This window comes from Epinephelus moara, chromosome 20 (genome assembly GCF_006386435.1).
Source record: "Epinephelus moara isolate mb chromosome 20, YSFRI_EMoa_1.0, whole genome shotgun sequence".
In the NCBI taxonomy this organism is placed as follows: Eukaryota; Metazoa; Chordata; class Actinopteri; order Perciformes; family Serranidae; genus Epinephelus; species Epinephelus moara.
This window is the reverse complement of record NC_065525.1, coordinates 25,413,927-25,441,606: the sequence shown is the minus strand read 5'-3', so window position 1 is coordinate 25,441,606 and position 27,680 is coordinate 25,413,927. Positions and strand designations below refer to the sequence as shown.

Sequence of the window (27,680 nt, the reverse complement as noted above, 5' to 3'; positions counted from 1 at the left end):
TGTTTTACGTATTTATTAAAAAAACATTTGCTGACATGATGTAACGTGACATAGACAGCACACATTGTAAACACACATTTATTCTGAATCATTCATTCATTTACTCACTCACACACCCACTCTCACGTTTACGATTGTTCTTCACACTACTTCAGATACTCAGTACTTTGACTTTATGTACACATAAACCCCATACAGTTTGTTTGCATGACACCACACCTTTCACTGTCATTCGCTGGTCAATATTTCAACCTGTGTTAAAATGTTTCTATCATAAACAATCATGCAATTACAGTGATGTAAAGTAACGGCACCTGAAGTTTAACTGCGGAAAACTTTGAAGACTCTCGTTGATCGTTAACCAGTAATCCATCACAGGAATTCCTACAGAGCTATTTTCAGTTCTTTATTATTTGTAAAAGGCAATTGACTCCTGTTGGAATTCAACCAGAAGTAAATGTGCAAACTCACAAGATAACTGAAGACTGAAGACCAACTGCTCATTAACAAAAGTCACAGCTCACACATTCAGTGAAAGGGGATTGTCAGTTGCCGTAAAACTCTACAGATTTCCTGCAGGGAGCCTTACTAAGTGTTCAATAGGCTTCTGAAAGTCCAGAGTCTGCTCTTTTGGTTATTTAATTCAGTGTGCATTCATGTCACAGTCCATAGGTCAGATCCGAATTACTGTGTGGAACTCATTCAGCGGCTTTCCTCCTTGCTTCAGAAACACTCGTGTGTTTGCATGTCAATGAGCAGGAGCATACCGAAGAATTTACTGGCAGCCCCTTACTGCTCATTGCTTCGCATTCACCAGCATATATTAAAATGAACTGAAATACTCCAAGACAACTTGTTAAAGACACAGACGCAACAGATACAGTACTCTAAAACTACCAAAAACAAAGTGCACACAAACTTTGATCTAAAAACGGTTCTGTAATTCCACAGCATGAGCTCAACTTTGCTGTGTGAGGAAATGCTGCGAAGGCATTTCTAATGCAAGCCATAAGTAACGCCTCTATAATTAACTTTACGTCCTTCTCACATTCTGTACATCACAGATGAACATGCAGCGTTTAATAATGGATACATTACCTCAACACCCTGATGTGGCTGTGGTTTTAGTCTCCATAAATAAAATAAAATCATATAAAAATGTTGACATCTCTTCATTAAAAAGAAAAAAATCAAACTGCAAATTTAACAGTGCGAAGTGCGGCTGAGCTTCAGTGATGATTTTGACAGAGTTGACAGATATTGCTTGGAGAAGTGTTTGTCTCATAGAGCTGATAAGACTCTTAGACAAGTGTTTCAAACTATATAAAAGTGTTACATCAACTCTACTGTGGCCCAGTGTTGGTTTTCATTCTGTTCAAGTTATGTGGGCTATGAGGTTAAAAACCCTGTGCTCATTGCTCAAAACATTCTCATAGCCTTTTAACCACAGTAAGTGGCTGGATGTCTCATACTGTAGTTGTAATGGCGACTGAGAAATTCACAGTAATTCTTAATGAGAAGTCAAGTCAACAAACTATTCCTTTTCTGTAAGTCTCACTCTTCAAGTCCTTTTTGGTTTTGCTAACTGGAAATAAACAGCAGATAATACTAAACCATTAACAGCAATAAAATCTTGTGTGACACAGCTTCTTCCTACCTAATTTCAAGAGCATCGACAGTTTCTGCAGGTTTGGGTTTGTTGTTTAATTTATTGTCCTCTGTCTCCTGAGCTTTTCTCGGCACCTTTGGGCTAGAGTTAGCCTTTCTAGACATCTGAGGGCTGTGTCCTTTCCGCTGAACCTGTGGGCTGCTTGAGCTCAACCTGCGGTTGAGCAGGGGGCTCCTGGAACCCTTCACCTTGGACTGCTGCTCCAGCGACTTGAGTGGGCGCAGGCCAAGAAGTCCACAGTAGTAGTTGCACTGATGGTGTGTCAGGAACTGTTCAAACACTTCTGGAGAGCCGTGCTCTGTTAGTCCTTGGTATCTGAAATACAGGGGAGAACTTTTTAGTCCAGCTATTCTAATAGAAAACAGACAACATGCAACAGCATGTACTGGTTTAGATACAAACCCTTTTGACTTGGTCACAACTCGAATATTTGTCATCTTTGATTCAACACCTGTAAAAATAAATCACAGATTATAAATAATTTCAGTCTGACAAATAGAAGGACGAATGCTTTTGTTATAACTGCGTAGGTGTGTCTTACCCTCCAGCCGAGTGACCAGCAAATTGCCATGCGTCCACTGATGGAGCCAATGTTGGAAGGTGCTGCATTTCTGCTCCACCTCAGAGGCGGTTTGTGAAATCAGCTTGCCTTTAGAATCCATCCCACAGTACTGGACGTAGTCACCCATAAGGTCAGCCTCCACTGTGGCATACGGCACAGAGTTTGCAGGCCGGTACATCAGATATTGAGGAATCACTCTGTGGGCAACACAATCAAACAGTAGGTTGATCACAAGCAATGTAACAGAATTCATTATTAGAGCTGTTCTATAATACGCATGGCACTTACTCTAGTGTAAAGCCAAAGTTCTCAAGAATTCTTGCTTCAGCCGCAAAGATTTTACAGTATTCTCGAATCATGTTTTGGACTTTGCATTCCTGGCAACACAGAATTTAACAGCCAAATCAACGTGCTGTAATTATAACCACTCAGAATTATTGGAATTCGTTTGCCAGAGATTGTTAGACCATAAATGCATCACTCACTTGCTTAGTTATTTGTAGATTTTTATCGGTGAGGTTGTTCTCCTGCGTGGTCCCGTACGGGATGGGGCTTTGGACTTTGATGACGCAGGCGCTTCCAGACTCAAAGATGGGATCCAGGCCGTAAATGACCTTCACTCTGCTGGTTTTGTGAGCGCAGCCCTCCCCGATTTGCGCCGTCTCGGTCATGATGCGGCCAAAGTACTTTTCGCCCCAACTGCCGGAGTCGGCCAGGCCTTTGGTGAACAGCAGTGGAGTCATCTCGATCTCCTCTCCAACTGAAGACAAACAGAAACACATATTTATAATGAGCAATAATTTACAGAGAATATAAACAAACAAAGCTAACTGAAAAATGTACCTTCCAAATCATCCTTTAGAAGTATCTCAGACAGAACTGTAAAAGAGAAAAAAGAAAGACTCATAAAAGCATTATTTATATATTATAACATCTACACATCACACTTGATTTTTTCCAGGCAGACTGTATCTTACTCTCTACGCTGAGCAGGAAGTCAGTGGTGTCAGACCCATATTCATTACTGATTGAACAGCCGTACACTCCACAGTCATGGTTGGATGCCAGAACAACAGCCAGTGCGACTTGGCTTTCATCTCCTCCACTTGATGAGAGAAAGGGGAAAAACACCTGATCATCAAACACGTCACACTGAGTCGTACCTTACGTCAAAGATTCATAAACAACCCACAAGGTGTCACTGTGAGACATATGGCCGCCCTGTGTGGCTGCCGTCTGCTGACACAGCAGCCAATAGCACATATATAGACTTTTAATGCCCCCTGGAGATGGGAAAAATACTGTGTCAGGTTACAGTTTCTGTGTCTAGCCAGAGATTCACCTCTCTGTGTCACAGCTGTGGGGTACACAGTCACATGAGCTGGACACCTCAGCAGTGAGAATATGAGATTGACAGACGGCCACGAGATGCACCCTGAGGCCCAAATAAACCGGTTCATCCTCGTTGCATTTTGGTTTGGAACCAGCTTAACCAGGCATGTTTGTGGGAAATCCTCAAAACAACAATAGCGGGAAAAAAAAGTGACATGTGTGTGACACTGCTGTTGATTTATGCTACAGGTGATGCAGTCGTGTTGACATTGTAAGACAAGAAGGGGATTTACCTTCTCTTCACCTCTAGTATTTCCTCCTCGTCTCTGTACCATTTAATGGTGGAGTCACTGAGCACGTTGAAGAACTGGCACCACAGCTTCAGGTGTCCGGAAGCATCCGGGAACGGCTCTCCCCTGATCTTACGGATGACCTGTGGAGCTGGTGGTACATAGGGCGAGAGGAGGGGGGCAAGGTAAATATATACTGTACTGGAGAGTCAAGACTTTCTAATGTTTCCACGTCCTCAAGCACTCAAGCACTAGTCAGACTCGTGTGTTGACAAAGAATAAAAACTATGCCGAGAATTTCACGGAAATGTTTGTATTGTGGTATTGGGAGCAAATCACCTGCGATTCTACAGAGCAGATGTTTGACCAGGTCATTGTTTTGTGAGTCACATGTAAGTCTCAAGTGTTTGAAGTCTTTGCTCAAGTCTTGAATCAAGTCCCAAGTGAGAACTGACAAGTTCCAAGCCCCACCAAGTCCTAAATAGGTCATAATGCACTTTTCACCAGATGTAATGCCATTTTAAAAACAGAGTATTAACAAAAACAATTAACAAAAATCACTATTTAAAAAAAAAACTATATTTATTTGTTTAAACAAGTGCAACTAAACATTATCATAAAAAATGTGCTGATATTGCACTTTCATAGCATAAAGCATTATCAACCAGCACCACAACAGAATGAATGAATGTCTAAAACTTTGTAAGATGTCTTCTGTAAGAAAACATCCTTTCATCCTTTCATCAACATTCATCTTTTTCATTTCATTGCTTCAACCTCTTATCCTGTTGGGGGTTGTGGGGGGGCTGGAGCCCATGGTGTGCCCATGGGGTGAGGGGTGGGGTACACCCTGGACAGGTCGCTGGACTATCGCAGGGCTGACATATGGGGACACATAACCACTGATGCTCACATTCACACCTATGGCGAATTTAAAGCTGCCAACTGACTGTGGGGGGAGGCCAGGGAATTTGGGGGGCCCCCACGCTTAAGTGGGGGGGCATGCAGACTTCGCACAGCCCTGCCCCACCAGGAACCCTCTTGCTGTGAGGCAACAATGCTAACCACTGCTCCACCGTGCTGCCCTCCCACTGTGCCGCCATCCACTATTCATCCTTTAAAGTGACACTGTATGCTGATGCATGTTTTATGATTTATGTCCTAAATGAAATAAAAAGATTAATCTTAAAGTTAGATAATTCAGGAATCTAAGGGAAATGAATAGACTTGTGGAACACTTTTAAAATAATATACTATTTAAACCATTGGGTTGGAGGACGTCATCAAGTATTTTGAAGACAAAAGGCTAAAGTCCAACTGAGGTCACAAGTCATTGGTGTCAAAGTTGCAGTTGAGTTGCAAGTCTTTTTTGAATTTGTCAAGTCAAGTCTACACTCAACAAATTTGTGACTCAAGTCTGACTCAAGTCCAAGTTATGTGACATGAGTATTTAGCCATATTGTATTCTGTGCATTTTCTGCTTCATATTTAGTAAGATGATGAGTAAGTCATTGTGTAAATGAGCTATGACATTTTGCAAACAAGCTGATACAGCTCTAATTGGAAAACATGCAGAACAAAACATTGATTCTTTGCCTTTCAAAGGGTCAAACTTCTTTGCAGCTGGTTTCTCCTCTTGTTTGGTGCTGACTGGCTCTTCTGTGGGAGTCTCCTCCACCACCTTTGGCACCTCCAAGGTTGCCTTTCTGCGGACCAGCAGCGGAGAGCGCCTCTCCACGGGTGGGGTGTTTTGTCCTGTGGGAGCTTGTAGTAACGCTGCTCTGCGAGCCTGGCTGGGAGACATGTAGGGGGTGTCCTTTTTGACTGGAGTATCCAGCGCACCGACCACTGCTCCATCTCCATCTTCTTTAGTTTTTGGGATGAAGATTTTGCGACGAGCTCCAGAGGCCAGCTCCTCAGGCGTGGCAGAGCGTATGAGTGACAGACTGTCTCTGCGCTTCAGACGGGGACTGCTCTCACAGGAGAGGGATGATGTCGGTGTTGAGCCTCCACTGAGGTCTTCGTCTGCCTTATCCCCCCCAGTGATTGCGTCTGAGTCTGGAGCAGCTTTGGACATGAATTTGCGGAGACTGGCTGGACTCAGTGATGGATGTGCTGGGGGTTTAGAGCACAGTCTCTCAACAGACACAGAATTCTCTATCTTAGCTTCTTTAAGGGGTTTTGTCTTTAAGATTTCAGGGACATTGTTGTCTTCTGCTGTTTTAATAAATGACGGCACATTGTCACCAACCTTTGGTGTTGGAGCTTCATTTAGTACAGAGGTAGTGTTTTCTTTAACACTCTTTTCTGACATTTCTTCTACATCCTGTTTTCTATTTTGATTTTTTTCAGGCACAGTGGTATTATTATTGTCAACGTCACGCTTTGTTCCCCTTTGTGTGGCAGCTGAAGTTTCTGTTTCTGTCCACACATTCTGAGCGGGCAGGCTGAGTCCAGAATCACTTTCATGACAAGTGATAGAGATTGGTGGCACCACAAACACTGGCACCGTTGGAGTTTCGAAAGGCCGCTGTGTATCTGAAACACGGGTGCTTATAAATGCCTCACCCTCCTTGTCATCGGAGGGTGAGTGTTCATCGGTGCATGAAACATTTATAACAGGAACTGATGCGTAGTCCATTTGAGGGAGCTGTTCACTGCCTTTCACGCTTGGCTGCTCAAACATTTTTGTCTCGTCATCCAATTGTGCAACTTCCTTTACTTTCTCTGTAGGTGAGAGATTGATATCATTCTGCATACCTCTCCGCGTGGGCAGCAAGCTTGGAGAATCAACCGCACTCTGGTCTTGGATTATAACCTCAGACGCAAGAGTTACATCATGATTTTGCAGTGTAGCAGGCTCTGATTCTTGCTTGTTCAGTGCCAAAATAGTTAGTGGCAGAGTGCACTCTTTGAGCTCAGGCTCCATTATTTCAATTTTTGGGATTATAAATTGTTCATCTGGGTTCACACCTGCCACAGGTGGTTTAATATCTGGGGTGTCTTCAATGATAGATATTTGGATTTGTGGGATATTCATTAGGGACGGACCCTGCAGTCTCTCCCTGCTGTCTTGATGTGCAACAGTACTGCGTTCCTCCAAAACATAAGCATTACCTTCTTGGTTTTGTGTTACTGAGAGGCTTTTTGATTCATCTGATTCCACTGCTGTGACTGGATTTCTCTTTTCTGCCTCCACTCCAAACTGTAAACTCTTTGCTTCAGTGCTTTCGCCTTCTAAAATCGCCTGCTCTTGTGTTTTTAGATCATCAGAAGAGTTAACCTCTAAATCAGAAGCAGAAATCAATACCCCTTCTAATTTGCTTCCCTCTTCACTGCTTCTAAAACCTGTGTTTGAACTCTGCATTGCACTGACATTGTGGCCTTCAGCGCTTACCTCCACTGTAGAAGTGCGCTCTTGCTGTATTTTTAGGTCACCCTTCTCTAAACTCTCCGGGGCCTCAGTGGGTGGAAGTCCTAAATTCATTTCCTGAATCAGTGAAGTGCATCCAGTTTGTTCTTTCACATGATCTCCCTCGACACCATATGCTGCCACTGCAGGCAGAGGTGAAAGCACCTGATCTGGTGTTTTAGGCTCAGCTGGCTCTATTCTCTCTTCCACTGAACGTGTTGTTAATTCAGTAACCTCAGGTCTGTTTATATCTGAGGACGATTGCTTGTTTGATTTCACTTCAGCTTTCTCCTCCTCACATAACACACTGGAGGAGCGGCCCTCGTCTGTGTCTGGTTCACCCTCTCTGCCCATCTTGACACTCATCTTTTCTTCCTGTGAAGTTCCGGTGGGTGCCTCTTCAAGGCTGTGGTTGGCTGACGTTGAGATAAGATTGCGAGGGGGAGTCCAGCTTTCTTCCAGAATTGTGGGGGTGGATGTGGGGGGGCATTCCTCTTTGTAAGGGGCTTGGATCTGTGGCAAGACAGATACTTCTTCCCTTGGTGAAGACTCATCTTGAGCAGCCTGATGACTAAGCTGGGATGAAACTACAGCATAATCATGCTGATGCAAGGGAACCTCTTTGATGACAGATACTATCTGAGAATCTTTCTCTTCAGCCTGATGGAAAGTAGACAAATAAAACATTTTAGCACTTCATTGCAACCCTAACCCCTTCTCAATGAACTCTCTGAAACACACACATCTCAACACAGCTGGTTTTACTCCCTATGCATGCAAGATAATTTTAACAGCTTGATTTGTTAGTGGCAAAGAAACTGCACAATTTACTGAGAAAAAAAAAAAACCCATTTAGTGTCGTGTTGAGGGGGTTAAAGGAGCAGTGTGTAGGATTTGGTGGCACCTAGCATCGAGGACTGCAGATTGTGACCAGCTGAAACTTCTCCTGTGTGCCAAGCATGAACTAACTAATAGGATTCCTGCAGTGTTCTCTGCTCAGGAAGTTTTTACTGACAGCCAAATATGGCACAGAGGTTTCTTCCTCTCTACAACAAAGGGACCAGATATCTAAAACTCATAAAAACACTAAATAAAGCAGTTTCACGTAAAAATCAGTGTTTTTCTGATGCTGTTTGGCTTGTCGCAGAGGGGCTGCTAACTGTGGTGGCCAACACAAAAACTCATTGGCCCTATCTCTAGCCAGTGTTTCGTTTGTCCGCACTGGGCTACTGTAGAAACAGCGCAACATAGTGAGCTCCACGGATAAGGTCCCGCTCCCTATGTAGATAAAAACAGCATTCTAAGGTAATGAAAAGACAACTATTCCTATATTCAGGCGATTATTCACAAAAGACAACATAATTATCATTTTATATTCCACTTCCGTCTATATATATCCCCCCTAAATCCCACACACCGGACCTTACAGGCTTTTTAAGAGGGTCATTAGAACAGACTTACTGCGGTGAACTTTGCCACTTAAACATTTTTAGACTGAGACATGTTTTTCTAACATAAATCAACAGAGGCATGGACAGTGACACGACAAACGTGATACTGCAATGCAGTGTTATATTTCTCAACAGAGAGGAGAGCAGTAGTGTGTGACCCAAGTTGATCAATTACTAGCTGAAAGGTAAACAGAAAATAGTTCAAACAAATATGCGGAAGAACTCTAGATAGTTTTATGACATGTAAGCTTATTTCAGGAACCTCTTAACCTCAGGTCACGTGCAAGGCATAGCTGAAACCAAAACGTGCGAGGGTCCACATCAATGTATAGATTCTTTTCAACAGGGTTTATCTTTTTTTTTTTTTTAACTTCAAAATTGTCCTTCAATTGAGCCCTAACTAAACATACATGTTATACTAACTTTTATGTCTATAATAAAGGGAGTTTAAAAATGATTGTGTGCCATGCCTCTTATGTTGAAACGGGGACAGGGGAATTCCCACATGGTTGACACAGATGTGCTGTTTACACAAAGAACTTGCTGGGCAGTCAATAATCACTTGTCTCTAAACAAAAAAAAAATCATAACATGCATGATTTGCATAGATCTGTTATCATCATGAAGCTGTTGAAGACTACAACACTATCTTAAATTTAATTGTGCATACCAATGAGAAGATATATAGGTAAAGCTGCACGCCACATATAGAAGTGTTGCTGGGTGTTTCCCCTCACTGCCCCTGTTTTGGCTGTTCACACCATTAAAATGAACGCAGGAGAGTGATGAAGCCACATGCGGCCTCGTGACAACACGTTGGGCCCAGCCAGCAGCGACTACCAAGAAAAAAAGAAGTTGTTGCTTTCAATGGAAGGGAACTGGTGTCACATTCTAAAAACTGAAGCTGTGGTCATCGCTACACCTCTGTGTGTAAATAGGTGTAACACCCACGTGAGAGAACACTGTTTGCATTAATCGTTTGACTTCCTCCAGCTAGACATTCACAAGGTCTCACATTATACCACCAGCACAGCTAATGCACAGTTGTAGTTCCACATTATGGGCAAACAATCGCTCTGCAGGTGGATAATGTTTAGTTCCCCTTTCCACGTGTCACTGTGCACCAGAAAACTAGATGTGAATGGACAGTGTAGAATTCAGTACATCTGCTGTGTTTCATTCACATTTTACGGAACACACCAATTCACAAACTTAGAGTACATTTAAATATAAATATCTATAATAGAAATATCTGACTTTAAGAGAAATATTGGTTTTGATGGGTTAAAATAGTCACATAAACTTTCAGAAGTTCAACAAATTCTTCCTTACTTTCTCCTTAAGCAAACAGGCAAATTGAACGATACACACAGTTTCAGAAATAACATACTTTTTTTATATGTGCAACTGAACCTATCTGTCGAGATTGGGTCTTTGACAATATGTGCATGCTTGTAAAGTCTGGCTATGACTACAGTGGATTTCCATTTAACATGGCCGTACAATTTACTGCTTTTTTTCTAAACTACCTAATGAGAGTGACTCAGGCATCAACAGAAACAAAGTCAAAGTCAATAAACAAATCCATATCAAATAGCCAAAAGACTCACAGTCAGTGTTGGGAGCTTCAAGCAATCAAACTAGTAGTTAAACTACATTTTGCAGTAGCTCGCTGGTAGTTCAGCTACATTCCTTTTTGTATAGTGACTCAAGTAATTTAACATTTTTGCCATTTTTGTGTAGTTGACCACTAAAACTACAAATTTTGCGCCATGGAGGGAAAGCAATTGTTTTAAAATGTATTCTATCATTGCTTCTCAACTGTTATCGAACCCCCTTTGACCACAATTAGTCATAAGGATTGATTATTGCTATTTATTAACCAGTTTTCAAAAAGGTTGTTGCATGCTATTTTAGAAGTTACCTGGCTACTGAGTAATCCTGCTTGGTACAATACTCCCAGACTCATGGACACTGTATACAAAACCAAAGCTGACAGTCCTGCCTTTTCCCATTAATAGAGAGGTGTTTATGACCTGTGAACAAGTCGGCACTTTTTGCAATAAACTCCACTGAGTAGCATTTTTGCCAGCATGTGACCTTTTGGTGTTGTATTTTGTTATATTTGCCTATAATGCAAACATTGTCAATTTGATCATTTTTCAACAAAGTGGCCTGAACTACTTTTTTAAAGTAGCTTTAACACCAAACTATGTTTCTACCTGTGGTAGCTTTGCTGTAGTTCAGCTTCTTCCTGTGTTCAGTAATAGGTAGCATGCAAAGCTATAGCCTCCCAACACTGCTCACCGTCACATGATCAAACTGAAGTGAATCAGTGCACACCCAAATATAGCAAAAATGATAAAGTCACTGTCCCTCCTATCAGCTTTCTTTCTGTATGGGCATGTACTGTATAGCACATTAACCATAGCATGATAGTCCTAGTTCCCCAAACATGACAGACATGAAACAACTCACCAAGCTGAACACTGAGATGACAGAAGTGTTGCCTTCCCCTCTCTCCTCTTAATGAGGAAGAGGTTTATTTTAAGATATAGAGAGGGGGGGTCGGTGAGGAATGTGTCCAATGTGACGAAGCCCTCCTTTCATGCTGAGACCTGCCGCTCTACTCCCGCTCGTCCAGACCTAATGGCCCTCTGTCATGCAAAGCCCTGTTTGCAATGTATGAACCACTTCTGACATTCAGGTTTCATCATGATCTCTGACGCACTGGTGTCCCACTCATCACAGCCAACATCTGAGATATTCCCCCATCCTATCTTACAGTGTGCAGTGTACATCCACAACATCCCCCACCCCCATGCATATTTGGTGCAAGTTGCTCGGTTCTTATGGTTCCCCGACTCTCCCACACTATCTTGTATGGCTTGTTGCTCTTGAGTGATATCGGTGCAGTGAAACCACAGCCTCACATGGCCAGGCTGACTCACTCCACCAGTCACTGCTCGCTGATATTTTCTGTATGTTTTCAAGCAGTGTGACCATCCCAGACTCTCTCCTGAACACAACATCTATCTATGAGCAGTCATATGTTTCTTATCTACCACATTTGCAACCAGCTGCAGCTCAAAGCCTAAACTGTGTCATAGTTCATAGTTCAGGCTCTGGCCCTGAAGTAGCTCATCTTGTATTATCTTGTCACACAAAGGCAGTCTATATATAACTCTAAAGTGGCAGCCAGCTGTCGTTTAAGACCACTGTACCTACCTCAGTGAGAACTTGAAGCCCAGACAATGGCGTTTCTTCACCTGGACTGCTGCTGTCTAACCCCACAGACACCTCCATGGCCTCAGCAGCACCATCAGCCACCTTGGCGCTCTGCCCTGTGGACTCCTCTACGCTCTCAGGTGGCAATTTATGAGCTGCTGGCAGGTCTGTGTGCAAAACACGGTCTTCATGCTTATGTTCATGTGGCTTCAGTGACACTGACTGTTCCATACCCACATACTCTAAAGGCTCCTTTGGTTTATCTATTTCCATAGATACAATGTCCTCAGTGAGAGGCTTGCACACTCGGTTGTGCTCCTGTTGCAGCCGAAATGATGGCGGCGTTGAGGCAGGTGAGCGACTAGCCTCTCTCTCCTTGTTCTCAATGTGTTCATGAGAGTCCTTCTTGCTCTTACCAAAGAAGAAGTCTTTGACTGAGTGGAGCACAGAGGAGATGGAGGTCTGGATATTGTGGTGTTCGTGATCCTTACGAGCCTTGCCGTGATGTCTGACTTCTGAGCCGTGTTTTGTGTGCGACATCTCCAACGTCCTTTCCCTTTCTCTCTCCCTCTCTATGGCCAACTCTTCTTCTCTCCTTTTCTCTCTCTCATACTCTTCCTCTTGAGCTTTTTCTTGTTCTTCCCTCACTTTCCACATCCTCTCTTGCTCTCTTGCACTTACAATAGGTGAATCCATCTCTACAGGTTTCTCCCCTCGAGCTGAGTTCAGTTTCTCCTCAGCAGCCTGGGCCTGGAGAGCCTCTGCCAGAAATTGTGCTAAACCAAAGCCTCCATCATAACAGTTTTCACCTCCATTTCCCATCATATGGTTTTTGTTACTGCTGCTGTTGCCGTTAACCCCAGCATCTACACCATTGGAGATCTTTATTTTCTTTTTGGCCATGGTTTCCTCAGATGGAGATATCTCCTTCTCCAGGTCTTTAGATGTCACAGGGGCTGTTTCCTCGACTTTGGAGATAATACCATTAGGTTCTGCAGCAGCTCCCAGTTGTTCCACAGCCTCAGGTTTCTTCACCGCCGGCTTCTCCTCTGGTTTTGGGATGTGTCGCTTTCTTGGAGGACGTTCTGGGCTAACCTGCGGTTTCTCTTTCTGAATGTTTTCTTTATCCCCTTGCTTGGCCTGCACCTCCATATCTTTCTTTTTCTTTTCAGCTTTCTGCTTCAGCTTGGCAAAGAACCTCTGGTGGATCTGGAACTCGTTCATTGTGCCAACCTCCAGAACACCAGAGCAGGAGACAATACCTTTGCTATTGCTTGCTGAGACCTGGTAGATGGCTGCATCATCCAACGTGCAGCTGAAAACAGAAACACTTATTAATCTCATATTCTAGGTGCACTGACAGTGTTACAGTTACCAACAACAAAAACAAAAAGCTGCTTGTCTAATACTTTGATAATTGAATAATAGATAGATAAAGGTAGATGATTCTTGCTACATACTTGTAAATATGGAGGGTATGGATTTTTCCATTACGACGAATTTCATATTTTGGGAGTCCACAATACCGGTCCATTTCCATGTCATCTTTGTACCATTTCAGTTCTGGAGCTGGGTAACCTAAAGACAAGGATAGACTGTAATGAACCAACTGCCTCTGGATCATCAACATTACACTCCTTGTACCACAGAGAACTATATCAGTATTTGTAACAAAAGTTTGCACTCATGGATGGATCACTGTACAGGCCTATGGGGCACAGGCCCAGGGGCCAAAATGTCAGGGGTCCCATTGGCCTTTACCAACAAAGTTTCATTCAAATTAACAAGTACCAACCAGAAAGAGACTCAAAATGACCACAAAGAGAAGCAAAGAAACTGCAAAGAGACACAAAATTATGACAAAAACAGGCAAAACAAACACAGAGGGACACAAAACAACAACAAAAAAGACACACAATTACCTCAAAGAGACATAAAATCACCACAGGGTGACAAAAAAACCCACAAAAAGTTGCATAATAACTATGAAGTGATGCAAACAACAGCAATAAATGAGGCAAACCCACAACAAAGTTTATGTGTCCTGCTCCTGGCATGTGTTTTAGGCTGTTGCATCATGTTTGTGATGTGTCAGCTGCTGGAACAGTTGCTGCTGTTGGACAACCCCACCCATCCAATTGGCCTGCAGTTAAAACATCTTGAGAAAACAGCTCGAGTATGTCATGGTCTGTTGCTTTTGAGGAGCAGCTCATGAAGAATAAAGCAGTTCTTTTGGTGCCTTCAGAGTGAAATCCTTCCTTTGTTTTCAGATTAGTCACATCCTGTCACTTCACATCACACAAAATCTGAAAAGTTTCAGTTACTCCAACAAACAACAAGCTGAGGCATGCCAACGAACAGGCCTACCTGTTACCACACAGGAGAACTTCACGTTGCAGTTTTCTGACACTGCCTTGGATTTCAAGGTGGTCTCAAAGGACGGCTGTACGTCCTCGGTAAGCTGAGCCATGACACTGCACAATGTGCTCCTGGAAGCAAACATGAATGAATCAGAGGGTCAATTTCTTGCTTTCAAAGACAATTTTAAACTTCAGTCTCATTTCAGTGACATCCTGCCCTCTGTGCGTTTCATTCAAATGACTTGTTTAATAAGAGAAAAGGGTGTTAATGGAAATTTCTGGTAGTGACGGTTGTGACGGAGTGACACAGAGACTTGTGAGATGTCAGGCAAAACAAAAAGTTGTCAATCCAACACTACGACCGATGTTCATCACTGAAAAACTGAACGCAACACTGGACAAACCGGACACTTACATTACAGTTCAAGCATGTGTGGGTTTCATTCTTGCGGTAAACCAGTTTTTGTGGTTAAGATGTTAGTTGGGAGGAATGTTTTAAAAGTATGGATTACCTCGTTGGCCTGTAGTGAGAATACCTTGAATAGCTATTCAGAGAGGAGGCAAATGAAGGACGTCAATGATTCATTAAGATCTGTTTGTATACTTATAAAACCCCGACATGAAGTAGTTTAATAACTGCCCTCCTCTTTGAAAACAGGAGCACTTTCTTGTTGTAATTATTTGTAGACTGGAAACAGAAAATTGATGTCATAAATGTGAATTGTACCCACAATGAAAATCTTGTTTGATTTTTACTCTTTCCAGCTAAACAAATTTAAACAATAGATAGGTTTTGTGTTTTGTTATGAATTTAACTTGATCTGACCCAGATGACACCCAGAAATCTGCTTCACAACACACATCCCTTGCATATAAATGAATTACAGATGAGGCTGTGTACCTGTTTTCAGGCCTAACATTCGAGAGGTAAGGATTGCGAGTTTCTGGGGGGCCATTGGAAGAGTTGCCCTCCTCTTCACTGAAGCTGCTTGTCCTCCCATTGCCAGAGAAAGAGCGTGTCATTGGCCTTCTGGAAGTCATCGTCCACTGAAGCACTTCACAAAAAAACTGTAAAATCCAAGGTTAATGTGTCGCCCACAGTATGAAACTACTCCGTGTTCACGCCCTCAGTTTGTCAAAGTTCAAAGCTCAGATTTGATGGTGTGATCCATGTGAAAGCCCCTGAAGAAGAAAAAAAAGAAACACCTCAGTATGGAAACAGAACCTTTAGGAAGTTAATAAAACAAATCATTAGATTTACTCTTTGCTCACATAAAAGTCTGACACACTGCTGAGTCTCAATGCTTGTCCTTTCTGACCAAGCAAAGCACTTTGCATTGGAGCAAGTTATAAATAGGATCAGCTATCAGGTTGTGGAAGGGCTGTTAGTGGTCAAACACAAACCAAAGAAGTGTTATTTACTTGTACGTGTTAGGAACACAATTCAGGTGTTTTGAGCTCACCTTAAAACTAGGCACATTTTCCAACTTACCATTGAGATGTTGTCAGTGTTGCTTTGGAGCCAGAGTCTGTGAAGAAAGGCTCTGAAACTGCCTATCATAGACACGCATGTGTTGCCAGCAGGGGCCTATTTATAGCTGCTCTACAAATAGGTGCAAGAGCACATCAGATTTTCCAAAACTAGACTTTAGACTTAGGAAAGAGGTCTAAAAACTAAACTGAAATCATTACATTACTAAAAAAAAAAATCACTTCATTAACTGTCACACTGTAACAGTTTCACTGCTTTGTTTTGATCAGTCTTAATAAGTTGGAAAAAAGGGCGTCCCATCTTAGTGAGACACTCGAGTTGCGTGGATGTGAAACTTGCAAAAGGTGTCTGTGTCTGAAGCTGATGACAACCAACGGTCGATATCCCATGCTTTGCTCACGAGTTGTTTAAGGACAGCCCCCCTCACTTCGTATTGCAACACATGGTCAAAACATAGAGAGACTCACTTGCTGCTCATGTTTCATATCAATAAGACAAAAACAGGCTCAGCTGACAACATATATTCTTCGAGGTACTTGAAAACATTGACGTGTTAGTTATGTTATTGTTTATATCCGGTCTTATTTATTTTTATGGTTTCAGACAGTTCTTGAGTTAACGGTGATATTTAGTTTGTTTTTAGGATGGATCTTTTATACACTTTTATTAGAAATTTCATAGTAGTCAAATTTTCTATGTGAAACTAATTTGCTTGCAACTCACTCTTTTATATTTGCAAAGACACTCTTGAAAATGAGATTCTAAGCTTTTCTGGTTAAACAGAGCTTGAACAAACAAACATAATCAAACAAAAAACACCTGCACATCAAGCTAATATCTTTATTTAAACCTTTAAACATAAACCTTTAAACACCCTTTTATAAAAATGCCAAATACATACATATCTGATATGTGAATGGGATGTTAAATATTATAAATGTTCATTTACATACTGAACTATATGCAAAAAGTAAACAAATTAAACATAAATGAACATATTATTTGAATACATTTTATTCAAATACTTTAATATATGGTCTTTGAGAGATCTAGACATATGCTGCATTTAAATGTTGTGTTACCCTTCTGCAGTAAGACACATTAAAAATGTGCTCCACATTTCACACACACATTATGCATGTGAATTTACAGTGGGAAGTTCATATACTGTAATGTGGGGCACTTTATTGATGTCAAAGGCTGTTTATTGGGCACATAAGCCAAGAATAGAAGAATTCATTTTCTGGTGCTGATATTTTTATTTCATCTGATTGCAATCAATTTAACCCCAATCATGCCAAATCTAGAATATCATCTCTATGTCAGTGAAAACACAGTGAGTTTGTCCTGTTTTAACCCCCGAAACTCAATTACCTCAGCCTGTAATTGTACAACACCTGAAAAGAGGCAAGATTGCTTGTTACCGTAATGTCTGAAAAAGTGGCTCACTTGCATCTCCCTTACACGATTCACACCGACTTTTACGGTGCAGTGTTCATCTGTTTGGATGTTTTTGAATCAAATGCATATCATTATCTTAAAATCAAATTAGATGTCTATATTTCCTCAGTGTTCCACAGGTGAAAGACACTGTATGCTTTATCGGATGCTCCCATATTAGACGCTTTACGGTAGTGTGTACACGCTGTATCGTTCCGGGAAGGGGAAGACTTTTCTCGACATAATTTAAGTTATGAAGATTGAGGAGAGGAAAACATATAGTGGCTGAGGTCCGACAGCTGCGCAACTGGTCGGAGGCTGACAGCAGGTATGCAGTAACACGTGTGTGTTTATGGGTTGTGAACACTTTGGATTTTAATGTGTGAATCAGAAACATTTCTAACTAAACCTACAGTATTGTTCACTGCGGTGTTCAGTTCACCAGATATGAGAAGTTAATGGCTGAGGCTAGACATCACGCTGACATCATGTTTTTCATTTTGTGATCTTTATATTTCGGGTCGATTCAATTTATAGTTATGAAAAAGTACTAATTTTAAACTAGTTTAAAACTATTTAACTTCCTATAGGTATAAGAAGAAAATGCATTGATGACTGGATCCCGCAACAAACCCTGTCGAATAATGATTAGCGGTAGGTGTTTTCTATGTGTCTCCTCACCTCACCACATGCTGTGACTTTTCTGAAATTGATACCACACCTGTGATTTCAGATGACTGAGATTCGCTCTTGATTTGTTTCAGAAATTGTCATAGTGCGCCATCCTGTTTCTGTGTGTGTACCTGTGAACCACAGGGTGACACTGAGCGTCCGGGCTGAGGGCACAGACACCCTTCACTACCAGTGGTTCACTGATGATGAGCAGGAGGTATGTGGATTTGACTTGAGATCAGCCTATGTGTATTAGTTACCATAAAGAAACTTAAATATCTTAAATATTTTACTTCTTTTGAGGGTTTTAAAACAGCATTTTGAATGGCACGTTACTGTTTACTTTGATGTGGAAATAGTGTCTGCTATATTTAACAGTTGTCTGTGTTTGTACTGTACATGTCTATTCTGGTGCACAGCTGTCTCGATGTGAAACTACTGGTTTGAATAAAGCTCTGTAAAATAATGACTGAAACAAGCTAAACGTCATATCGAGATGGTGTCTGACAGTCTTGCACTGATCTAAATCTTTTCTAGTGCCATGAAATTTAGTTTCTTTTGTTTTGTTTTTAAGGTGCCTGGAGGCACTGAAGCAGACTTGACCATCACAGCTATAAAAACCCAGCTCTACGTGTCCCGAGTGAATGACCACTTTTGTAACTGCGTCTTCAGTGACTGGGTGAAAGTGAAGGTGTTAGACATTGATAAATCAGGTATGCATTATGTCATCCTCCAGCCTCTGAGTGTCAGCTGGCAATGAATCAGTATTTGTGCATTGTTTATTACTGTGGGTGTGAGTCTCTATCACTTTCTTTTCACACATCACCAGGTTTGCCAGTACACTGGCAGGGTGAGCCACACATCGCTGTTAACCCTAAACCCCAGACGGTACGACATGGTAGCAAGCTCACTCTCCGCTGCGTTGCCTTTGGCATGCCCACTCCACACTATCAGTGGTACAGAAATGGACAGCAGCTGCTGGAGACTAGTGGTACGCTGCAGGTAATGAAGGACGGAATGTTTACTTATCTCAGTGCTGACACTGATTGTTTACACTGTGCTAAATTTACTGTCATCTAACTGGCTGTGAATCACGCATCCTTTACCAACCATTAAAACAGTTTGGTTAATATTTTACCAATGTTTTGATTTAGGGTTGAGTAATTGTACATGTGAGGAAACAGCCAGGAAGACAAACAATGGTAGGAATATAATCTATTGCTGTACCTGCAGATTGAGCGTGCAACAGCCGAACACGCAGGATCATACCTGTGCTGCATATCTAACGTGCTTCAAGAGACATGGACTGAGCCAGTTGATGTTGACATTGGTAAGTCATAACTGAAACTACTTTTATCAGCTCAGTTAAAGTCTGTCTGTTCCCAGTTTTATCAAGATATTTCCATCAGACTTTACTTCCGTCATTTCCAATGAAGTGGCTATTAAGAAAATCTGTGTTTTTAAACACTCCCCTCATTCCACTGATTTAGCATTTAAAGACAAGACTTAAAGTTATTTCCATTATGCTGAAGGTACTTTCCCATTTCTACAGACTAAAAAGGAAGTTAGACTCCAAATAGTGCTTGATCCGAGCCTTAGAAACACAACAGGAAAGTGATGTAAAGTGAAACTAGTTCTTGCAGTGTTTCTCCTGTTCTTAACTTATGTTGTGGCATGTACAGTGCGGATCCCAAAAAACAGTTGTCATGTTGTTAAATAGTACTGCCCTGTATGTGTCCTATGGACAGATTTATAGTACTTTAAATCAGATTTTTGTTTTTAAAAAATGACTTCTCTTCTTTTATATCTTCTAGTACAAACGGATCAGCTTCCTCCTGCTGTGCCCACAGGTACGTTTTTAATGGAAAGATACTTTAATGTCAACCCATGCTATTTTTAGTGTGCCGCCACAGAAACTACCAGGGTATATATGAGAATTTCCTCATGTTACTATAATTAGACTTTTTCTTTGATCTTTCTTTTAGCCACTGATAAAGTTGCCCTACTTATCGGCAACCTAAATTACACCCACCACCCTGACTTGATGGCCCCAGTCATGGATGTACATGAGCTGGCCAACCTCCTGCAGCAGCTCGGCTTCAGGGTGGTTTCCCTGCTGGATCTCACCAGGGAGGAGATGCTGGCTGCTATCGACAAGTTCATTCAGCTCCTTGACAGAGGAGTTTATGGTGAGTACAGTTTTGTTTTTTTCCAGAATCGGCTACTCTCAGAGAAGTGCTGACATAGTAATTACAACATATTTGTGGGATCTCGAATATGACATTGTAACTTCCTCTCTTGTGCTCTGCGGCTCTTATCTGTTGTCCACATGTCATGGGTCACAAATCCCTGGGTGATTTGTAATAAAGTGTCTTGCTTTAAGTGTAATGCTTGGCTGTGTGGGCAGATATGGGGTAAAAAAAAGCAGAGGTGTTTTTAACTTTGTATGTGTGACACTTCCTGTATGTCTGCAACACTTTGAGAGGGATTTATATAGTGTTTAAAGAGGGTCATTCACAGTAAGACATTCAACTGATGTACACAGTGTTAAAACAAAAAACAAAGATGGCGTTGTAGTGTATGACAACATTCAGCTATTAATAACTACAGCATAGTTTCAACAACTAGTCATATTGCTCAAGGGAACTAGGCCACTATTGTTATATTAAATAGCAGACAGATACACAAGAGGACATTATAGATTTGATAGATTTGTAATGTAAAATGATGTTGATGATGAAATAAAAGCAGTGATAAAAGAACAGTCATGGTGTATCAGAATGATACAGCCTGTCACTATTCTCTACTCTCTCTTGCTAATAACAAATCAACGACAGAACATTGAGAAAGCATGCCTGAACATATTTTGAAACATAGCCCCAGTGTGATCTTTCTCTATGCAGCAACAAACATTGCAAAAAATGTGATGACTACAGTTCTTATGGTCTTGTATTTTATCACTCTTAACAGGCCTTTTCTACTATGCGGGTCATGGATATGAGCGTGCTGGGAGGAATTACTTGGTAGCTGTTGACGCTCCACAACCGTACCGAACTGAAAACTGTGTCTGTGTGCAGAGGGTCATGCTCAGCATGCAGCAAAGACGGACGGCACTGAGTGTGATCCTTCTGGATACCTGTAGAAAATGGTAGGTGCAATAATTAATTTCTGTTTTTACTAAGAGAAGACGGTATTGAATTGGATGGGATCGGCTTTACACAATTTTTTTGTGAACTGAAGATTATATATACTGTGTTATAAATATTTAATAAATTGCGCCATTGTTACGTTACCAAACCAACTTTGTACCAGGCAATAAACCTGGTTTATATCTGCTGTTAAGTATGGCATTTTAACATGGATGTCTATGAGGATTGACTCAGTCTTGGAGCCTGCCTCAAGTGGCCATTTGAGGAGCTGCCGTATTTGGTACTTCTGCGTAGGTTCATTTTTCATCTGACAAATACAGCAGTGCCACTCAGTCACTGAATTTTGCACCTACTTTAAAGTTTTTAAAGCCTGTGTGACCAGGTTTTACCTACATTGATATTTGTGGTTCAAGCCTCAAAGTCAAGACCTTAGCCAAAGTCTTTACATTTACATTAGAGACTGATACAGGCCTGTAAGACACTGGTTCCTTTTTTCCTCAAAATCAAACAGATGTTGTCTAATGAAATTGTTTCTGGTAAATGGTGGGCAGTGTTCAAACTGTAATCATAGGCTTTAACCAGGTATGGAGTGAGCTTATTTTTAGTAGCCTTAAACCAGTCCACCAGGAACCTATCTGGGCCCAGGGATTTTCCACCATGCCTTAGGGCTAATGCTTCTGATATTTTCTTCTCCTTGGTGGGTTTCCCCTAAGCTTTTTACTGTTCTGTTAAAATTGGTATTTTAATTATAGAAAAAAAAAACTTGTTGACTTCTTCTTTGGTTCTATTATTGTCAGATTTCTATAATTATAAATGACAACTAAAACTTGTCAAAATGTCTAACCCTCCCAAATCTCTAATTCCATGTTAAGTATTATGACTTTGTTTCTGTTTAAGCAGGCTAGCCCAAGATTTATTTGGTCTGTTCACATATTCATACACTCATTGCCACTGATAGAATCATGACCCGGAAGCCTTCTCATTCAGAACTGTATGAGATAGTGACTCCTCTAATGTAAGCCTTTGTGTATGTTACTTTCTACAGGTACAACCAGGATAGCATACCTTCAGGCATCATGCCACTGGGACCCAGTGGGAACACTGTTTATGGTTATGCCACGTAAGTACATTTTATTAGTTTTATAAATATTATTATTATTTTTTTAAAGATATTTTTGGGGCTTTTTAGCCTTTAATGGGTAGGACAGACAAGCGTGAAAGGGGGAGAGAGAGAGGGAGTGACATGCAGCAAAGGGCCACAGGCTGGACTCAAACCCGGGCACCTGCGGCAACCGCCTTGTACATGGGGCGCCTGCTCTATCACTAAGCCACCGGCGCCCCAGTTTTATAAATATTTAATTACAAATGTAAAAGAATAAATATATGCATAAGTAAATCTTTTGCTGCTCTGTAATCCCTACCCTAACCCTTTATTAACCAATGCAGATGTGAAGATGCTGAGGCGTTTGAGGTCCAGGATGGGGGCAAAAGTACTGGAATCTTCACTAAGTACTTGAACGCTCACATCCTACAGACGGAGAAAGTCACACATGTCTTAGAGCAGGTGTCTGAGGGTAAGTTTCATATAACATATATCATATTGTGACTATTTTGATATATATTGAGATTTTAGATGATGACAATGATGTGATTTTTGCTGGGGGTCTGTACCAAACAAGCATGTTCCTTTATTGTCTGGAATATGATTTGTAGGCTGAAGCATCTCTGTAGCATCAGGGCATGTTGTGACACATTTTAACTGTTTCCAAAAATTTGCAGCTCCTGCGATTTGGGTATTGAACTTGCGCAACCCTATTTTATCCATTCAGGTTGACTGTTCTGGCAGATTTGAGGGTAAATAGATCTGAAGGGAACAGGTTGTCCTTGGGTGCGCTGGTTGGATGGACCACGGACAAGTTATATACTCTTGGCGACTCATTTTAGTGTTGTTTACTCAGGACTTAAAAGTGTAGGTGTGACTGAGCGGGGGGTAGGGAAGTTAATCAAGTTGTCGCATCTTGATAGCGTGTTTGTCTGTCTGATGGGCCTCTGGTAGAGTAATTTTTCAAGGTAGCATTAGCATGTGACCTCATTCTCTGGAAATTCACACTGTTGGCATGAGAACAGCAAGAAACCTGAGAGCTGCAGAGTGCAAGACAGCTGCTCTGCCGTTTGGGCACCCCCCTGCCACTGCTCTGATGTCTGCACAGGACGCCCTGCTGACAGCACTCTGTGTGTGTGTGTGTATGTGTGTGTATCGACATATTTAGAAGAACAAATGAACCTTTTTTACACCCGATTTTATCCTTTTTTACTTTTCCCTCTTTGTACTTTCCATTTGAAATCCCAGAGCCACAATATGGACATTAACCTAGAAGTTCTCAAGCCTCTGTTTTTGATATCTGCTCATCTTGTCTGGGACTTATTTAGAGATGGAAAAAGAGCTGTCGATGATGAGCTGCTCGTAGTGAAGACAGCTCGCCCCAAATATTCCTGATGCCAAATCTTCTCGAAAGACAAGCATAAATCTATATTGAATCACTTGAACATGCTGGTCAGCCTTTTCACCCTGTTAACCTTTTACCTGATGCTTATGTATGGGTGTAGTGAATCTTGTGACAAGGTTTTCCAAAACTCATTTAGTCAGGTCAATTACTGTGAATATTAACTTTCATATTATCTAAGTTTTTAAAATTTCCCTAAGTTCCTCAAAGCCAGCCATGTGGATCTGATTAATATTTCTCCCTGCTATTGCAAAACTCAGGCATGGCCCCAAGAGCCAAAGAGTATGAGTACACTGGCTTGTGTAGTTGGAAAATATTTTATAAAGGTTTTAGTGTGTAATGAAGAGGTGATTTTCTTAGTAATGGCCAAAGTGAAATGAGTAAAATATGCTAAAAACACCCTGGAAATTTTGGTGCTGGTATCATATTCACCTGTTCTTTTCTCCCTCACTTTACACCAGATCTAGGCAAAGACCCTCTCGTCACAGGCAAGCAGCAGGTGGAGATCAAACACACCCTGAAGGAACCACGATCCCTCACTGATCCGGTTCGGACCACCGGCCACACAAGGGAGCTACACCTGCGTGATGCCTGCTGGAGACAAGCAAATGGTGAGTCTCCAGAAACCTACATGTTTACTGAATTCTAGGTCAAATCTAATGAAACCATATTTCCATTTCTTGATCTGTTATCACCTTGAGCGTGAGAGAGAGAGAGAGAGAGAGAGAGAGAGAGATTGTTTACCCTTGCCCACACCTCCTACACTACAGCGTGTGACAAACCAAGTGCAGACGGTGTGGATAATGTGATAATTTCAGCACCATTCAAAGACGCTACTCATTTTCTTTTTGTGATAAATCAAAACAGAGAACTGGTTCACGTTACAAAGACTTATTTTCCTATTTGATGGAAGGAAGTTGGCTTTTGACACCTTGACTTCCTCAAATTTACCTCACCACTTGAACTAATCTGAAAATCTCCTCTGTCTCCGTCAGACAAGATCAAAGATAGAAAGTCTGCGGCTTAAATTATTAGTGAGGCTGAAAGTCCCCTAATGTGCTTAATTAAAGGTTTGGTTAAATCAGCAATTTAATTCTATAATAATACAAAAAAGTACAGTCAATGTGAAACAGTTTCAGAGCATGTTAGTCGTCATTTTTCTTGAACCTTTTTCATATCTCATTTCAGAGTTACCACGGAGGAAGCGGCTGCTATTTGTTTGCGGAGTAGAAGTGGAAGTGAGCTTCTCAGCCCTGTTCTCTAACGTCTTGGTGGCTTTTGCCACCATAAAGACGACAGGCCCCAGAACCCAGGACTGCACTGTCACCCTGAGCAGCATACCTGTAAATATTTATCTTTACTTTAAGCAGTCCTGTCAATTTTTATTCCCATATCTATAGGACTATTGCAGTTTGGGTTTTAATACACACATACACAGACAAAATATACTGTAGGTCAAAAGTTAATGTAGTGGTGGAATGTAACTGAGTACATTTACTCAAATACTGTACTTTAAGCAAGCACCTTAAAATATTTTTTATTTGAGTATTTCTATTGTGTGCTACTTTATACTTCTGTTTCTACTTTTGGAGGAAAATATTGTATTTTTTGTACTTCTCTAAATGTTTTTGATTACTTTAGTTACTTTGCAGATTCAGAATATTAATACAAAATAATATAATCTAGCAAATGGTGATGTATGAGTATAGATCAAACTACCTAGCAGTTTAAAAACACATAAAATTAGTTCCACCTTTGTCAGCAGCGACATTAAAGTGTTTATCATATTAATGTATCACTAATTATAATTCAGTAATATAATATGAATCTGTAATGGGCCATTCTGCATAATGAGTACTTTATATTTTGGTACTTTAAGTATATTTTGATGCTAACACTTTTGTGCTTTTACTTGAGTAAGATGTTGAATGCAGCATTTACTTGTGACACAGTATTTTTACAATGTAGTATCACAACTTTTATCGAAGTGAAAGATCTGGACACGCCTTCCACTACTGAGTAAATGTACATAAAAAAGACATGTCAGCACAAATGCCTTGACTTCACTTAAGTCTTACTTTCTCATTTAAGAGGTACTAAATTCAATACTGGGTTTACAACTGCAAGTTGTACCTACATCATAAATTCCACATTGCTCACAGTAGAAGTCAGTCACTTTCCATGAGCCAGCAGGAACTTCTTAGTGATGACCATTCACCCCCACGTTTCACATGTCTGAGGAAGTTCTGCCCATATATAGACTTCCAGCCTGCTGCAGCCACAGACAAAGACACAGCAGGAAGTAGATATTAATCTGCTGTACTTCTCCAAATGTAATACGTGCATGCTTTTGAATGGTGAATTTTAGGCCATACTGACATCTAGTGGCTGATTGATGTATGCATCTAGTGCATTTCCAGCAGTGAGTTAGTGCTAGGCCAGTGTAAATGTAGGACATGTTTATGGGAGTGAACCTCTAAAAGATTTTGATAAAGTTGCTTTAAAGTGTGATGATGCTGACAGAATCTTTTATGCTTTGAATCCATAGCCAATGGAAGACATATTTTCCGGCCCTGGCAGGTCAGAGGATATGGACTCTTTACTATTTAGGAATTCTGAAAACCCAGACTCAACTCTGCGGCTTTGTGCTCTTCAAAAGCTCACGGTATGCAGTTAATTATGTCTCCTGATTATTTTCCTATTGAGTGTTATATTTTTAAAGCAAAAACAGAGCAAGTCTTTACAGTACTGTACAATAAATGTGAACTTTTGTCTCTCATTTGCCTCTGTTAGGAGTCACTGGTCATCAAGGTGGATCTACACTATACTCACACGGACAGTAAGCTGCGCCAGACAGAGAGCCAACAGGTGGACATAGGAAAGCCTCTGGTGGCATCCTGTAAATTGCACAGGAGGAATCATGCAACGACAGCCAAGAAACAAGAAGGTGCTTCTGCTCAAAGTATGGGCAACATACCACGCAGCAAACCATGGCTGCGTCAGACTCAGGCTGGTCCATGTGGCCCTTTCACCAGGAAGGCAGAGTGTGGCCCCAAAGTTGCGGTCACAAGGAGCAATGAACCTGAAGAGAATGATGAAAATGAACTGCAAGACTTCAATTTTCGCCATTAGCCCTTTCTGGTCCTGTTGTAAATACTACTTTGATGCTTTTTAATGATGTGAGCGGGAATTACTCACTAGCTGATTATGCATCTTACTTGTCTGGTTGATTGGTGGTGATAGATAAATGAGTGAGTGACTGGATGAATGAATGACAGAGGTTTCTGTTTGGGTGGTGTTTCCAGCCTTCAATTCTTAGCTCAACACTGAAGAGACATTAACACTCACTTTTGCCAACCACTGATGTAATCATAAATTGTATAATACTTAAAAATGTTATCACTTTTTTCCTCAGTGGCAAGCTGGCTAGCCTAATTTATCACATTAAGACCTTTACTGTTTATAATTTATCTAATAAAAACCACTACTTTCATCATTATTTTGCTTGTCAGTGTTTTGAAACGTGTCATTCTGTTATAATGTCAAATCAACTGCTTCAATGCATTACAAAGTTTGTGCCTGAATAGACAGTATTGATGCTGCTGACTGAGAGTTGGTGAACAATTGCATTACTAAAGACTGAAATTACTTCCTTCATTACAAGACAAAAATTAACAGAGACGTTATGGCAAGATTAGTTATGGTAAGTAAGCAAAAAGAAATACGATAACGTTACTTAACATTTCCAGTGGATGTTTCAGTGTAGTCTTGTAGCTTGGATAAATGCGTATATACGTATATAACGTATATATATCTATGGGATGAATGAACTTAAGTTACACACAGTGACGCTAACGTACGTTGGCTAACGTTTAAGATGCGGCAAGTTTTAGCAGTTAGCAAAGTAAGTTGCAAGTCAGCGTCTGCGTTACCGTTATGTCGAATAAAAACGACACGAAATACTAGAAGGTATTACTAACGACAATTTAGGAACAGTGTTGATATTTACACTTCGAAAATATCCAATTGGCGCAATACAAGTCGCAATTTCGGTCCAGCAGTTAACCTAACGTTAGCTAATGTTAGCTAAGTTAGTAACGGTTGTTAGCTAAACTCTCG

At 41.1% G+C, this 27,680-nt stretch overlaps 2 protein-coding genes across 7 annotated transcripts; one reads left to right on the top strand and one right to left on the bottom strand.

Moving 5' to 3' along the window:
* Nucleotides 1-145: 145 nt before the first annotated feature.
* On the bottom strand, nucleotides 146-24,134 carry alpk3a (alpha-kinase 3a). Of its 6 annotated transcripts, none has more exons than XM_050072121.1 (15): nucleotides 23,994-24,134; nucleotides 15,206-15,486; nucleotides 14,817-14,849; nucleotides 14,312-14,433; nucleotides 13,405-13,522; nucleotides 11,945-13,259; nucleotides 5,450-7,925; nucleotides 3,857-4,004; nucleotides 3,209-3,336; nucleotides 3,075-3,110; nucleotides 2,717-2,991; nucleotides 2,520-2,608; nucleotides 2,211-2,428; nucleotides 2,072-2,120; nucleotides 146-1,984 (listed from the first exon to the last, which is right to left on the bottom strand). In XM_050072121.1, exons 2-15 carry the CDS (start codon nucleotides 15,343-15,345, stop codon nucleotides 1,654-1,656), a joined length of 5,478 nt encoding a protein of 1,825 aa, XP_049928078.1. In that variant the 5' UTR covers nucleotides 15,346-15,486; nucleotides 23,994-24,134; the 3' UTR covers nucleotides 146-1,653. The 6 variants fall into 6 exon arrangements, with proteins under 6 accessions (XP_049928078.1, XP_049928077.1, XP_049928075.1 ...); XM_050072120.1 differs by lacking the exon at nucleotides 23,994-24,134 and adding an exon at nucleotides 15,768-16,067; XM_050072118.1 differs by lacking the exon at nucleotides 23,994-24,134 and adding an exon at nucleotides 15,797-16,067.
* On the top strand, nucleotides 17,433-27,060 carry malt3 (MALT paracaspase 3). The gene is made up of 15 exons (XM_050072127.1): nucleotides 17,433-17,564; nucleotides 17,827-17,890; nucleotides 18,001-18,125; nucleotides 18,483-18,621; nucleotides 18,738-18,910; nucleotides 19,142-19,238; nucleotides 19,723-19,758; nucleotides 19,894-20,097; nucleotides 20,879-21,056; nucleotides 22,103-22,177; nucleotides 22,504-22,631; nucleotides 24,023-24,172; nucleotides 24,750-24,904; nucleotides 26,110-26,226; nucleotides 26,355-27,060. The coding sequence occupies exons 2-15, from the start codon at nucleotides 17,848-17,850 to the stop codon at nucleotides 26,691-26,693; spliced, it is 1,959 nt and encodes a 652-aa protein (XP_049928084.1). The 5' UTR covers nucleotides 17,433-17,564; nucleotides 17,827-17,847; the 3' UTR covers nucleotides 26,694-27,060.
* The last annotated feature ends 620 nt before the right edge of the window (nucleotides 27,061-27,680 follow it).